Source organism: Zootermopsis nevadensis, unplaced genomic scaffold (assembly GCF_977971745.1).
Source record: "Zootermopsis nevadensis isolate Lab colony 2312 unplaced genomic scaffold, Znev_1.0 Znev_ptg000017l, whole genome shotgun sequence".
Classification (NCBI taxonomy): domain Eukaryota; kingdom Metazoa; phylum Arthropoda; class Insecta; order Blattodea; family Termopsidae; genus Zootermopsis; species Zootermopsis nevadensis.
Genome location: NW_028259149.1, coordinates 2,478,252 through 2,493,675, shown reverse-complemented (window position 1 = coordinate 2,493,675; position 15,424 = coordinate 2,478,252). Strand labels below are relative to the sequence as shown.

Genomic DNA, 15,424 nt, shown 5'->3' with positions numbered 1-15,424 from the left:
CTGAGAGTTATACAGCTCATGAATTTGTTTGTAGAACCTGAAGGATCACAACTCCATTCACACCAATGAACACTTTTCTCAACAAAATATATCCAGTAATTCACAATAAATAATTAATTAGCAACTCTCTTCTTGAAGATTCCTGAAACTACACCATCCTGAGAGCCAGTACATTCCACTAAAAATTTCTTCAAATGACACCTGTGATGTACCAAAGAATCAGTCCAATCCCACAGTTTCATAATTACATTCCCTGAGCAGTCAACACACTTTACCTGCTTCAGATACTTGAGCAGGATAGGTCCAGCTGTGGACATGTGCTTGCTGTGTTGAGCGATGTTGGCACAGTTCATCTGTGTAGTGGATATGCCTTGAAGCAGCAGTGAATTTATAAACTCCGTCATGGACTTGGCCGGTCCCGACACCACACAGAAGTTATGTCCATAGTGGCACGACACGTCAACATCAGGTGGACAGAATTTCTTGGTCTCCTCAGCTCCTAGACCTGTGAGAGAAAACACTTAATAAGAATCAAGTGGACTACTTTCATGGTCAAAAGTTTGATTGGTAGGAGGAAACTTACTGGATGAAACACAACCAACTACCCTTCATATATGGATTCATATACAAAGTTTATTAGAGAATACTGGTATACTAGAATGAGTTCTATATCAAAATCAAAAGTCATACACTTTTATTATTGTTATTTCTTGTTTAATATTTATTACCCTTGTGTTACTGTATACATGTGATCCGACCAACTGTGCATTGCACCAACACACCATTAAAACGCTAACCCCTGACTTATAGTCCAGCTGGCAACCCTGTAACATGGGGTTTCAAATCCCCTATTACCATCCGATAAAACTTAAACAGTGTATTGTCAAATGAAGGATGATAAAAGATGCTAAATGTAAAAATACATGGGATGAATTGGTAATTGACCATTTTATGGTGATATTCAAGCCCTCACTAGAGGAAATTAGGAAAACCATTAAGACGCCTGCTTTGACCACTCAGTACCTGCGCTCTCAACACATTTAAATCTCTTATTACTGACTGCAGTCATTACAGCTGACTTACACGCAGAGCTACTTGTAATCATGTCTCAAACCAGAAGACTTACCCACTACAGCCATCATGCCCTCGATGGGATCTGTTTCTAGGAATGCAAGGCCACAGTAGTATGCCGCCAGCACCGTCTGTTCTGTCGTGAAGCAGCCATCCATGTAAGCGCAGCACAGCTCCCCCACTGAGTGGCCCACAATGCCATTAGGCTCAATGCCCACTGCTCTCATGATGTCCACCAGCCCTATCTACATCAGACAGATGGGGTTCAATAACTAGTTAGTTTTAAAATTAGTAACGCAGACTAGTGAAAGCAATCAGTCTCTACCTACACTATTCTTAAAAGAAACTGTAATTTACTCTAATTAATGACAAATCCAATATATTCCCACTGATCAATTTCCTATTTCCTGGCAGCATGCCACAAATTGGACACTTTATGCACCGAATATTTACAAGAAGTATAAAGTCTTAAGCAAAGCCTATTTTATGAAATAAATTCTATAGTATATCAATACAGCAAATTGACCTGTGTCAGAAGTAATCTTGTTTTTCAGAACTTCTTTTGCACTTTAGTGTTTAGAGGAATGGTTTCACATTCACAGCTACAAAGAATAATAGAATGTACTAGTTCAGGTTAGAGAAAGGACTATATTTTAATCAGGAATCAAGACGATGCAAATTAAAATTACAGGACCCATTAGAAAAAGTTAAGCATAAGCAATCCAACACTTCTGCAGAAAGATTGGGATGCAGATAAATGGTATTAATCAAGATTTCTCCCATGAAAAAATGTAAAATTGCTGCCACGTTTTTCACCTGGCAGGCTGCGATGCCCACGAAGCAATTGAGGATGTTATTGTAGATTCTGGGATCATCAGATGTGATAATATTCAGAACATCCACACCAAAATTATTGAGAGTTTGCTGGCACTTCTCAATGGCTGCTGCAAAAACAGGCAGTTTCAGGAGGGATTTCCCCATACCTGACCATTGCGAACCTATGCCAGTGAACACGAACCAGACTGGTCGCTTGCTTCCTGGATAGAACTGAGAACAAAGCAGTATACAAGGTTATGTGTTCTGAATATTACTGATTATCAGAAATGTCTCCGTTCTGACTATAGGAGGGATAAATAATATTTATAAAAAAATTGTACTTAATGCTGACAATAACACTACATAAATTATTATTTTATGTGCATATTTAATAATCATATTTACAAAGTAAACAATAACAGACCACTTTAACTTCTTAACTGTGTTAACTCACCAATTTGGTGCACTGCAAGATACAACCACTGCATTATTCACACTTATCATTAAATGATAACAAAATAACTCTAGAAAAATTAGGTACTAATAAATTCCTTGCATTCTTCCTAAAATAACATTTTGTCAGATGAACAAACTGGAACATCCGATGCCACATTATCGGAGTACTTACATTAATACTCCGCAGCTCCCTACCATCCTGTGTGAGCAGAGTGTACCCTCGGTATTTATGGCCAATAATTTCTGTCGACTGTATATCATGCATCAGGTGCACAAATTCTGCATCAACTGGCCGGCTTTCAAACTGTACACACATATGACAAAACAAAATAAAGCACCAACTTCAGAATTTCAACAGGCCACATAATCACACAGCATCCTGTTTATGACGATGAAGCAGGCCTGTACAAATCCCCTTATATTTATGAGCCAGAATAGAAAACCTTGGGTGAGAACGCTGCTGAATTTGATTACACAAGAAGAATCGAAACACATTACCACATAGTGACTGTGCATTGCACCTGAAGAACAGTCTACCTGGCCAGGCCGTGCATTTCAATTGTTAAACCCAGAGTTACAGCCTGGCTGTAGGTCCATTCTACTCAAATTCAAATAACCTGTTCACATACGACAGTGGTTAATTTGACATAATTAATACTTGTTAATACCAGACAACAATTTATATCACTGTTGTTTTTATTTATGCTTAGTAAGACACACAGATAAGAGAAACAAAAGTTTCTTGATAATGCTTAGATAATCTAAAATAAAACGTGGCGAAACTGGAAATTATTCAGATAACAGCATCTCTTCAACTGCAGAAACATAACCCATCTGTGTAACAAAAACTTCAAGCCAAATAAAACAAATATACAATTCCAGTCCTCAACTAAAGCAGCTGGAGCATCAACAGTTGTGCAGGAAATTAAATTCTAGAATTTTTTGTAACAGAATTTGAAACACTCTTTAAAATAGTGCATCTTGTCTGGTAGAATCCGATAAAGTTCAGCATATAGCAATTTCAGCAAACAGCCCTTTACATCTTTCACTGCAATCACCAAACTTACATTCCTACTGTGAGCAATGAAGTCAGAATACTTAATTGTTAAGTTACTTAACAATGCTCTTTCAACTGCTGAGGTTACAACTTAAATGATCTAAAGGCCAAAATTTGGAAACATACAGCCATGGCCTATTCAAAGAAAACTAACCTAACCTAACTGAGTAAAGCCACAACAGACTGAGCAAAGACAGCCGCGGTACTGAAACTGGGTATCTGCCGAACGAAAGCCAACAGCATTACCACAGCTACAAACCGCCTAGTTTTAAATAACCCAAGAAAGAATACAAATGGAGGAGCTCTGTCACACAATGTTTGAAATTCAAAGATTTAGCTTTGTAAATTGTTAAATCAACTCTTTTGGGTTTTCCTAATTACATCTTTGAGGATGACATCAACTGCCTCTTCTGTGCGCCCAGATGCTACAACAAGTCGAGCAACAGAGTCAGTAGGAGCCCCACCATTTATTTTATTCTTCTGATTCCGCTGTAATATAATGTGAGTGTTTGCTCCTCCAAATCCAAATGAGCTGACTCCTGTAAGCTCGCCAGTCCAAGGCACTGTCTCTGTCACCACCTGAAACAAGACACATTTTTATTTGGTTATAGTGAATGAATCTTCTTAGCTTCTGCCTCCCAATTGAGGAAAAGGAATACACATTTTCTATGTTCACGCACTTATGAGCTCATTTTTCCTACTCAAAATAATAAGGCAAAACATGACTCCTGGTAGGAAACTAAAACTGTAACAACTGCTACAAAGCATTGTGTGGCAAGTTATTTTCCAGGTAACAACCTATAAGTTTTGATAAAAGTAAATATACACACACAATGAAATTTCAGTAATCAGATTTCACTTGAGATTACAACAAGAATTCAAGTTTACAGATGTCTGTCCACATGGCAAAACAGATCTGTGAGGCATAAACACAGCAGATTTGTTATCCATCTATAAAACCAAAATGATTAACTGGATTTGTGACAGTATGAATTCATTCTGCAAATGATAGCACAAAGAGAGAGGTTTTCAAGTTGTCCTGCTATGACATGAACACTCACCTTCAATTGCTCATTCACAAGTGCCTCTACACCTTCTCGAGGGTTGTTGTAGTTCAAATTTGGGGGGATCAAGCCAGTCTCCATGGCAATGATCACTTTGCAGATACCACAAAGACCTGATGCAGCTTCGGAATGCCCCAAGTTGGACTTCACTGATCCTATAAGGAGTGGGGTCTTTCTATCTTTACAGAAAACTTGGGCTATACTATGCAGTTCTTCAGGATCTCCTGCCTGAAAGTGGTAGGAGCATTTGACTTACAAGAAGAAAAATTACTGTGCCACATTCAAACAAATTCATGTTAATTTAAATATCTGATCTGTTATAACAATATGCTGACTTAGTATACCCTGAATAAGAAGGTAAAATGAAGCATGCAAAGTTTTTCAGTCTAATTTTCATCATTTTTATTTTTTCCATGAAGCATGAAACCTGCAACTGGTTGTTGATTCTCTGATATTTTTAAATAAAATTATTGTAATATTTTATCATAATATTAGAACAATTCTTCCAGTCAAAAGTGAATAATAAGAAAGGCTATTTACTACTGAAATGGCACATCCTTGTGTTGACACATCAGTATCATAGACTTAAGACAGAACCCCCAAGCATAAAACATTACTACCAGAAACAGGTAGACAGCAAATGCCAAAGTGATGTTTCATTATTCCCTCCCTTACCCATATCTATGCCAAAACAAAGTTGAAACCATCTGACATTTTAACCCTGGACAAAAAGATGTTCATTTTATCAGCACTAAATTACTGACTGTGTGCAGGAAAATAAAACTTGAAAAAACATACTCTGGTTCCAGTTCCATGTGCTTCAAGGTATTTTAATGCACTGGGTTCAGTACCACACTCCTGGTAACACTGTTCTAGCAACAATTTCTGTGCATGTCTGGAGGGGTATAAGATACCCTCATCCTTGAAGCCATCACTGTTATTCTTTGCATGCACCACTGTGGCATAAATACGTTTTGCATCACAAGCCTTCTGCAGAAACACCACAGAAGCAGCCTCACTCCGCACATAGCCATTAGCTGTATAAATGGCAAAGCAGGAAGTCAAGAGGTTATTTCCTTTAAGAACACTCCAGAGACAATCTTGCAGTCTGAACTCATTTTAAATGACTGCTTCAGCTATTGTAAATAAGGATTAATTACTGATTAACTAGTCACAGACATGAGGATGTAAATTATAACTCTGGCATAAATGTAGGGGTGAGCTTTACACACAAAACAATGATAGCATTTCACATGGGTTTGAGAAAGCCTCCTCTCCCAAGTTATAGGTCCGTTACTCAGGACAGTTGGCCTCTGAGCTGAGATTCAAACACTAGACCTCCTAACTACAAAGCAAGAATCATGGCCACACAATTGTAACTTTCAACACCTTCTCAGATGTAAATTTCCTTACTCATTGAGTGATGAAGTAATGATAAAAAGTTCCCTGTCACACTTAAAGTGCTGAATAGTGTTGAATACCATGACTGGTTTGATAGGGTCACATATGAAAGACAAAGCATTGAGAAGTATCATTACATTAGACACAAAATGGACACTTACCTTCATTATCAAAGGATTTGCACCTGCCTTGAGGGCTTAACACACCGAGTTGAGAAAAGTAAACAGACAGATACGGATGAAGACAAAGTTGGGCACTGGCCACAATAGCAGAGTCACAAGATCCATCAAGAATGGCTCTATATGCCTGCTCAAACGCATATGAACTGGATGAACATGCTGAATCCACTGCATAACTCGGTCCTGCAATAGAATGTGCAATATCTTACAGGCAACAGACATCGTTAGTTTGACAGTCTGTCTACAAATCCACTTTTTATTATAGTCTCAATATTTATTAAGATCCAATACATGTGTCAACCTTAATTTGTCATCTTCTGATGTTTCTGTTTAAGTGCTCAAAACTACTAGATATGACTCTTATATAGCACACAAATTTTCTGGTGTTGACTTAACCAGTTAATGAATTGTGTCTGAAGTAGAATGGACTTATTAACCAAGATAACCAAGATAAGCTGCTTAAGGCACAGTTCATTAAGTGGTGACGCAAACAAGAGGAAATATGTACAAAAGTCAGCAGTCATACATAGTAGTTTCAAGCACTTAAAGGGAGCCACCTGAAGATGGCCAATTAAGGTCGACTCATCTAGTGGATCTTAATAAACGTTGAGGCTATAATAAAAAGTTATTGTGTAGACAGACTGACACCCTAACAATCAACAGACATCTGGACGGATTCCTTATAACAGACTGCAGATATAATTACATACATAAACTAGTATCAACACTTCCAATGCCAAGTTTCTTTATCACACAAAAATGCTGTGCCTTGATTTTCCCAGTGTTTTGTACTAAAGAAATGGATGATATGCAAATTGGTAGTGACTAGCAGCCACTTGTGTGAAACAGCACTGACCTGGCACCTTGCTCTAGTCACAAAATATTTTGTTACAATGTATTTAATTGTGATTGTCAACAAGGACGCTTATGTCTATTACTTCACCTTCAAACATGAACATGGGTTCCTAATCATATACGCCTTCGTTTCATGTTAGAAAGAAGACAGGGAAATTAATATTAAAACCAATTTTGATTTCACCCAAACATTTCATCTGGATTCAGGGTATTTTGAATAACGAAAGAGACAAACAGTTTGTTTGTTTGTTTTCTGACACATTCAGTAACACTTCAGTGACTACAGAGAATACATACAAATGCAAAAAGTTGTTAGTGGAACCACGGTTCCGGAGAATTTGACGTAAATACGTCTATACGGAAAGAAAGTTTATATATTGGCTTTATTCTAAATATTTCCTTTATACATGCTTTACATTTGAGATAAGTTTGATTAAGACATTGATTATTCAACTTCAATTAGTTACGCTTAAGATGGGTGTGTGGTAGCTGAATGTAATGAAATGTATTGTAATGTATTGTAATGTAAGGTAAGGTAAGGTAATGTAAGGTGTAACAATGGTTTATCAACAAATAAACAACAATGGTTACCTAGGAAACTTCATCTGTTTATCAACAAATCGATAATAATGGTTACCTAAGGAACCTCAACTGTTTACTCAACATTATTGTTACCTAATTGTTATGTAAACAGGTGATGTTTCGTAGGTAACAATAACAAATGAAGTTTCCAAGGTAACAACAATGAAGTTACACTTTTTCCTTTCACTTTTTGCCGAATGACATTGACCCTTCCATATAGACGTATTTACGTCAAAAAGAAATACTATAAATAATAAATTAGTAACAATGTACAAGAAGGGAAATTCGATGGTCTGTTTTACATTACTGCAGTGTTGTATACTGATTCTAGATGTCATTTTTGGCAAACGTTCACACACACACACACACATGCAGTCAGAGATGCTGCATTAACCATTACGGTAAATGTGCCTAAATTTGGAAGCTTTTCGGCAGGGGTAGAACAGTTACAACTGTGCCATTGGGAATTGAGAAAAACTTACCAGTGATGCCAAGCCAATAAGAAATTTGGTTGGCATACATAGCTCGAACACAACCTGTGAGGCCATATCCATTTTCATGTGGCTTCTCAAAGTACCAAAATTTTTCTGTCTCACTGAAGCACGCTCCTACAAACACCCCAATTTTCTGTCCCTTTAGGTATTGAGGGTTGACACCTTAACAGAAAAATAAATCAGTATTACCAACACAAACATTCTCTAAGTCATTCCAGAATGTGAGGTATCAGGTACGGAGAGCAGTTGATTTGTAATATCCCTGAACACTCCAGCTATCACACGAATAGTATCACCTCGGAAGCCCACATGTGTCAGGAATATAAAGGATTCCCCTCTCCAATTCTTCCCTTATTTTGTACATGAGTTTGAGCTGCTGTCCTCCTCCTTATATGTAGGCATTGCAACTTCAGCAAATATTTCTGAACACAAAACAGATATCTTGTCCTGAAATGTTAGCAGTTTCTCTTCAAATATTGTCTTTCAGTCCTTGCAAGTAATGTGGATTTTTCAACATCCTTTATTGTCACCCACAAATAACAGTTCAATGGACTGAAATCTGGAGAGAGTTATAAACCACTGACAAAGTATGTCTTCTAGTGCAGTCACTGAAAAATTTGCTAAATAGGCTATGGCATTATCCTGCATGAAGCAACTATACACATTTTTTCTTCTTCTTTAATTCTCTAAGAAATGGTATCAGAATTAATTGAACATAATGGCTGGAATCAAATGTTTCGTCAAAAAATATAGGTCCTACGATTTTGCATGCACCCACTGTGCACCAGAATCTAAATTTAAGGTCATGCAAGGGAACATCATAAACTGCATGGGGACATTCAGAACAAAACTTTCTCAGGTCATGTGGCTACCATCCCCTCTCACTCCACGTAGTTTAGCGTTTGTACCTTTGGGAAGATAGTAAACTAATATACAAACAGCGAGAAACAATACAATCTGTCGATGTTACTGTAAAAACACATCAATCATCATTCTGCAAATAATTGATATGTAAAAGCAAAGGTAAGTGAGGCACAGAGTCAGCAATGTTTGACAGTCAAGTGATAGGAAAGCTTGCGAATTGTCATGTGCTACAGACGCAGCTTTATTATCAAGCGGCAGAAAAGAATCAAGGAAGTTTATTATGAAGTAGAAGAAAGCTTTTTACCCAGATAGCCAGAAATTGAATTGGTGAGCATTAATTCAGTTAATAGTCAATTTTGCTTGTAATAGTGTGAAGTAAATACATCTTGTATTAAGACACCACCAAGTAATCAATAATTATTATAAAATATGTAAAATCACTGACCTGCATCCACAATAGCCTCATACGTCCTTTCCATCATCAAACGACAAAGTGGGTCCAACATGTGTGCCTGTTTGTAGTTAATCCCAAAAAATGATGCATCAAACTTCGTAATATTGGGCACCTTTCCTGCCCACTTGGGAAGCTCATGGTGTTCTACACAGGAAATAATACACACACCAAAATTTTATAATCACTTTTGATTTCTTACAAATCTGTCAGCCTGCTCAGTCCGTGCAGTGAATGGTACGTAGACAAACTCAGAGATATGGTCTATAGCTGTCTGCCTCCTTCTTCTGAAAATATACTTATAAATACTGGATGATCACAGGAAAATCCTGTGTCATACGTCTTTAAAGGAGTGTAGTTACAGATAATTTCACTGTTATTTGTACTTTAACCTTTTAAATTTCATTAAACTTCTACAAGATTAAATGGTGCTACACCCAAAAAAGTCAACATGTAACACCCATGTTACTGGTTAATATAAGTTCTTGACAATAAGATATTAAACAGCTTATGTATTATGAACTGTGAACTTTATAAGGAATACTGACCAAAATTAAAGCATTTGTCATTCTCAGTCACCATGTCAACTTTGTTAAACAGATTATCTCTTAACTGGTAGACACTTTCTGATTGAGGAAAATAGCCAGCAACTCCTGAGATAACAATCTCTTCACCAGGGGAGGACTGCACAGACCGCACTCTCACGTTAGTCGACACAGGCATGATTGGCAGCACTGTTATGTTTTACTGAAATAAAAAAAAGGGTACAATATATAGGCACAGCATACAATTGGGATGTCTGCCTCCCCCCCCCCCCCCCCCCCCCCGCCACAATCAATTGAAAAGTTGTAGGATTTGAGGATTTCATGGCAGTGTGTCTGAAGATGGTCGTCTTCTGGGTGGTTGTGCCATGTAGTCTGACAGAAGATGCATTTTAATATTATCCAGCAAATTTTTTTTGTAAAAGATTCTTCATAAATAAAACCAAAAATAAAACAAAATTATATCTGAATTCATAACACAAGAGTACTTCTCTCAGATCTAGTTACCCAATATAAATATGAATGCGTACCTTCCAAGTGCTTCCAGTACTCACATGACACTGAGAAGCCCATAGAACATTTTAGTAGTTTTGCTAGAGTACATATTCCCAAACTGTCACGTGGCACCATATTAATGGGGGCCTATTTATGATGCAAATTTGCTGATGGTTTAATAATGAATATAAATATTTACAAGTTGTAAATTAGATTTTAGATGGCTGCACTGGTAAGATTGTAAATTGACCTCACCTTGTTTATTCAAGTTCAAATTCATTATATATATAATCAATAACAACGGAAAAATGTTTGAAACAATCAATGGACATTTTTATACAAAGAGACAAATACTGAGAGAAAGGCAGGAGAGAAAGAGAAAAAAACGTTGTTCCTATAATTCCAGCAAATATAACAATAGTGTGGTTTAAGGTAAACAATATGTTACGTGGAGGTTAGAGTCAACAAAACTGAACCAAAATAAAATCCATGAAATAACTTTAAAAAATGACCTACAAAATGTTTTAAATTGATTTTATTGAGACAGTTCTTTAAAACATTTTAAATGATTATGTATCACCTTTCTGGGCAAAAATATATGTATTCACTTGAGAAGCTCCTTCTATCAGTGGTCAATGTACAGCTTCATCAAAAGACAGTTTTCTTCAAATTTATGAAATGTCTTGATTTAATAGCTTTGTAATATGTACTAATGTTATAAGTTTCAATGATATATTGCAGGATACAGTACAGGCATTATATATAAAAATTGGATGGTTATGTCCCCATAATATGATACATTACGCACTACAACATTATGACCTGTGAAAGTTCACAGGAATGAAACTTCCTTGTGTTGAAGAGTGTCATAATTTATTGCAGCATTATCCTTTTTAATCATATCAGAAGTACAAAAGTTACAATTTTTTTAGAGTACAATAAATGTGAAATCATCTTCACGGCAACCGAAGGTGTTTCCTGAAAAATGCACCAACTCAAAACCGAACAAATGACCCCAGATTACCGTCAGATACAGACCCTACCAAAGGACCACCATGGACTTGCTTGCATTTCTTGCTACCAGAGTCATCACCATCAGAACTTTGTTTCAGTGTTCTCAGCATCACACAAATGGCGCACGTGTACCATCAATTGTGATGGATACTGGCCATTAAATTAAGAGTAAATACATTATGTTAAATCAAAAGGAAATGATAATTTTATCTTGGAAGTATAATATTCAAAAGTCTCTCAGGTCTAAGCAATCTTGAAATAAAATCCTTGAAGAGAGACTAACTTCATGGTAGCAGCCACTATGTATCAAATGTAGGCCGATTTCTTCACGACAGATTTACTGCCATACAGTCTGCTACCCATAAGCAGATAGTAGTGCAGTCCTCTGGGTCAAATGCTCCAACAGCATCAAATACACAGGCATGGCATACTGGTTCATAACAAGTATTTATCAGGGCTGGACAGTAACAGATCAGATCACATCACATATTGCTAAAAGAAGTTTAAAGAGGTCAGATATGCTAAGAAATAACCACTTATTTGTGTTCTATCGCTATGGAAATGATGTTGTTTTTTTATTTCAAACCATTGGAGTATAATGAATAAGGTGACAGGTCACAAGGATTACAAACAGGAAAAGTACGTAGCAACTTTTTTAACAATAGGATTATTTTGCATGTTCACAGGAAGTGCCATTCTATTTAGCAAATTTATTCACTTTTCACACATTAAGAATACACCAATTGTAGGCCACGGTCTACATACACATCACTGAACTATTTGTGTGCATTGTCATGAAGAAAAACAAACTCTTATGTTAGACGTGGAAATGTTATTACTAGATTCCTGCTGAGACATTGTCATTTACCATACCAGCCTGTTAAAATTCATGTTGATAAAATTATTCTTTCTGAAGTGAGAAAAGTTTTAAGAAAAACTGTGGAAGTGCAGTGACAAATGATGTTATTCAAAGTAAAGTAAAATTAAAGCTGTCCTACTATATGCCATGTAGGCACATGGGGGGAGAGAAGTATAGGTCCTACTCATTGTTGGCACTAGATGGAGGTGAGTGGTCAGCATCACGCCCCGGCCGCGCTTTCCCCCTGGGAAAGGACCCCAGTACCCCTTGTATAGGAGGCTGGGTGGGCCCCAGAGCTCGTCTGGATGCAGAGGCTAGAGGAAAAATCCTCTGCCCCCGTCAGGGATCGAATCCCAGTAGTCCAGTCCATACCCAGTCATTATACTGACTGAGATACGCTGGATCATTATGTTATGCAAATAGAAAAATAAATCTATTAATCCTGTCACAAGGCACATGACAAGCAGCCACACTACATTAACAATCAAACTGAAAGCATTTTTGTTGTCAAAAGAAGTGAGAATCTACATGGGCTGTTGTGGATATGAATTACTTTAATAATAAATGTTCTGCTGATTATGGATGTCTTTCAATTAAAGGGCCTCATTATTTGTAATCTGCCTGTTGATAATGGCGGCAGCATCCTCGCTGTCCAGCATTGTCAAGTGGTTGCCATCCACAAAATATACCTCCACCTTTTTCTCACAACACTGCAACACAAGATCAAACATGTACACTTATGCAACCACTGGGCAGCTGACAGTGTGAACACTTCTCTCTGTGGACAAGAAAGCAAGAACATCGTTTAGTTTAACGCTTACTGCTACTGAAGAATATGACAGCTCATTGAATGTTTGATTTACACCTGTACATAATTCAGTGTCACAGCTCACATCTTGATACACTGAAAATTCCAGAGGGTGCAACTTGTTTAGAATAAAGCATGAGTGAATACTCACCTTAGAGAGTCCATAATCATCCGATGATTTCACTGCCATTGCAACAGGCCTCAGAAGGGTGGTTTCAGCCCTGACCTTTTTCGTGTAGTCCCACTCATAGTTTGAAATGGTTTTAAGTCGATCCAAGGCACACAAACTAGCAGCTTTGTAGTACTCTGCACTGTTTCTCAAAACAGGAAATTTACTGATGACATGATCTAACTTCTCGTCCAAGTTTTTCAGAGGTGTGATCTCCTGAACCAACTGTCAATATGTACAAGATGGACATTAAATAATTTTGGCATAGATTCTACAAAAATATTGAGGTGTATATTAGTCACAATTAAGACGCACATATTACTGGAAGACCATGTAAGTGAAATGGAAAATGAATTATGAGAAATCATGGTATTAGCGTTTTAACATTTGTCATTAAGTACCTTAGTGATGGCTGCTGATGTGGCATTACGTGGTGAAACAATTCTGAATATATTGCATATGGCATTGATCTGAAACTGATCATCATTCCTGCCAACAGTTTTTTCCACCAGCATCTTCATGAAATCTGGAGAACTGTCCAGTAGGTACAGCTTCCCCTCCCGCCCCTCTGCCTCAAGTTTAAGTGCCAGTTCCAGAGCCAGCAGGCCACCAAACGAGTAGCCCAGCAGAGTGAATGGAGCACGCGGCTTCAGGCGGCTCTGTATGTGCTGCCGAGACAAACAAGTGGGTCACTGTGACAGCTCATGTTAATAACGTATGACATTAAAACTTTCCTCTGTATTATATTTACCTTGTACTGTAAAGGTTATTATAAAAATGGTCACAAGGTAAACAGTAAGCCTTGTATGATTAGAGTAAATGAGTTATGAATACAGAGATGTGATAAGACAAACAACATGAAAGAGCATTATTTGTGACACACAAGCACAGACAGAAAAATAATGCTAAAATGATTATTGGAGAAAAGTCTGTAAAAACATAACTTTGATTTAGTTGACTCAGAACAGGGTCCAATGGCAGGTACTTGACAATATGGCATTGAATTATGAGAGTCTATGAGAAGTGGATAATTCCTTGATCAGCTAAAAAAATATCGACAAGGACTCTGTTGCAAGCAGCTACTTAGATATTTCCAACTTCAAACAATAACATTCACTTCTAAAATTTAATTAAAACATTCTGTGGAAATGTTTTCATTTAATGAGATTACAGCAGCCTCTTTTACGTACTGGCAATAGAGACTGTGCCATGTCATGAACCGTGTGGCCACTGCTGCAGTATCCCAGCTGCAGGCATATTGTCTGGTATTTGAGATTCTTGGCAAGAGGTTCCAGGACGCATGCCATGCTTTCCACACCAGGCAACATGAAGAGCACTGGCCCAGCCTTCGCATCGTCTTTTACGTCCGCCCCGACTCCAGTTGCTGATGGCAGACGCACAACAGGCAACGATGCAGATGCCTCATCCCCTATCACATGCAGCAGAAACTGCTGTCCCTCAAGATGTTCTTCAACATCATGAGATGCAGCTGCAAACACAACAGGTTACAAAAATTATAACAGTGAACTCACATTTTCAATATCAGAATTTCTGATTACCGGCTTAACAAGATTCAACAGATAAACTCTTTGGATTATACTGACATTCCAAAGGTGTTGCACAAATGCGCTTTTCGAGACAACTATTAGGTTTTACTATCAGAGGAATGCTGATATTAGAGAAAAACGCCAGGTTCTAAATATAGTTGAAGAAATTCAAAACTATCAACAAAATCAGAAAGACAATTTGCAATGCATGGACAGAAATAGCCTTCCAAAATGGGCATTCTGTTACCAACCATGAGGATGCAGAGACCTGGGACAACCAAAGGGTCGATGGAAGGACCAAGAACATCTATCTCGGAATTAAAAAAAACAGGCTTATGGCCTAAACCCTAAATAGTTCATTATGATGATGATGATCCAAAGGTGTTATTCATGCCAGACCACAAAGGTCATCCCTGCACTAATGTGATCCAAGGTCACATATGCAACTTATGTCAGCCTCGCACTAATATTACATGAGGCCACTGCTGCAAAGCAACGTGTTTCAACAATTAGACCTCCATTTTAACTGTTGCACAACAATAACCTCAGGTAATGCAAGGTTGCTTTATTACTTAGTGTTCTGTCTGACAACAGGTCCATATGAACAGGATCCTTCCATCCTTTTCTCGGACTGGGACCTGTTCATATACGTTCTTGGCAGATGATCCAGAAGTGGTTTGCCATTGCCTTCTTCTGTGTG

At 37.6% G+C, this 15,424-nt stretch overlaps 1 protein-coding gene and 1 pseudogene across 2 annotated transcripts in view; both read right to left on the bottom strand.

The window, feature by feature from the left end:
• LOC110835419 (fatty acid synthase-like) overlaps positions 1-10,449 on the bottom strand; it is a 38,300-nt gene extending 27,851 nt beyond the window's left edge. The window contains exons 1-12 of the mRNA XM_087350066.1: positions 10,363-10,449; positions 9,839-10,037; positions 9,285-9,437; positions 7,964-8,137; positions 6,027-6,227; positions 5,263-5,501; positions 4,462-4,692; positions 3,782-3,979; positions 2,516-2,647; positions 1,888-2,118; positions 1,127-1,316; positions 276-505 (exon numbers count right to left, since the gene is read on the bottom strand). Of these exons, the coding sequence (XP_087206192.1) occupies positions 276-505; positions 1,127-1,316; positions 1,888-2,118; positions 2,516-2,647; positions 3,782-3,979; positions 4,462-4,692; positions 5,263-5,501; positions 6,027-6,227; positions 7,964-8,137; positions 9,285-9,437; positions 9,839-10,013 (2,154 nt within the window). The 5' untranslated portion in view covers positions 10,014-10,037; positions 10,363-10,449. The remainder of the gene's footprint in view (positions 1-275; positions 506-1,126; positions 1,317-1,887; positions 2,119-2,515; positions 2,648-3,781; positions 3,980-4,461; positions 4,693-5,262; positions 5,502-6,026; positions 6,228-7,963; positions 8,138-9,284; positions 9,438-9,838; positions 10,038-10,362) is intronic.
• A 1,582-nt stretch (positions 10,450-12,031) lies between these two features.
• Positions 12,032-15,424, bottom strand: part of LOC110835181 (fatty acid synthase-like) — a 34,652-nt pseudogene continuing 31,259 nt past the window's right edge. Inside the window, exons 33-36 of the transcript XR_015535443.1 lie at positions 14,368-14,666; positions 13,579-13,845; positions 13,160-13,402; positions 12,032-12,910 (exon numbers count right to left, since the gene is read on the bottom strand). The product of XR_015535443.1 is annotated as a fatty acid synthase-like (transcript). The remainder of the gene's footprint in view (positions 12,911-13,159; positions 13,403-13,578; positions 13,846-14,367; positions 14,667-15,424) is intronic.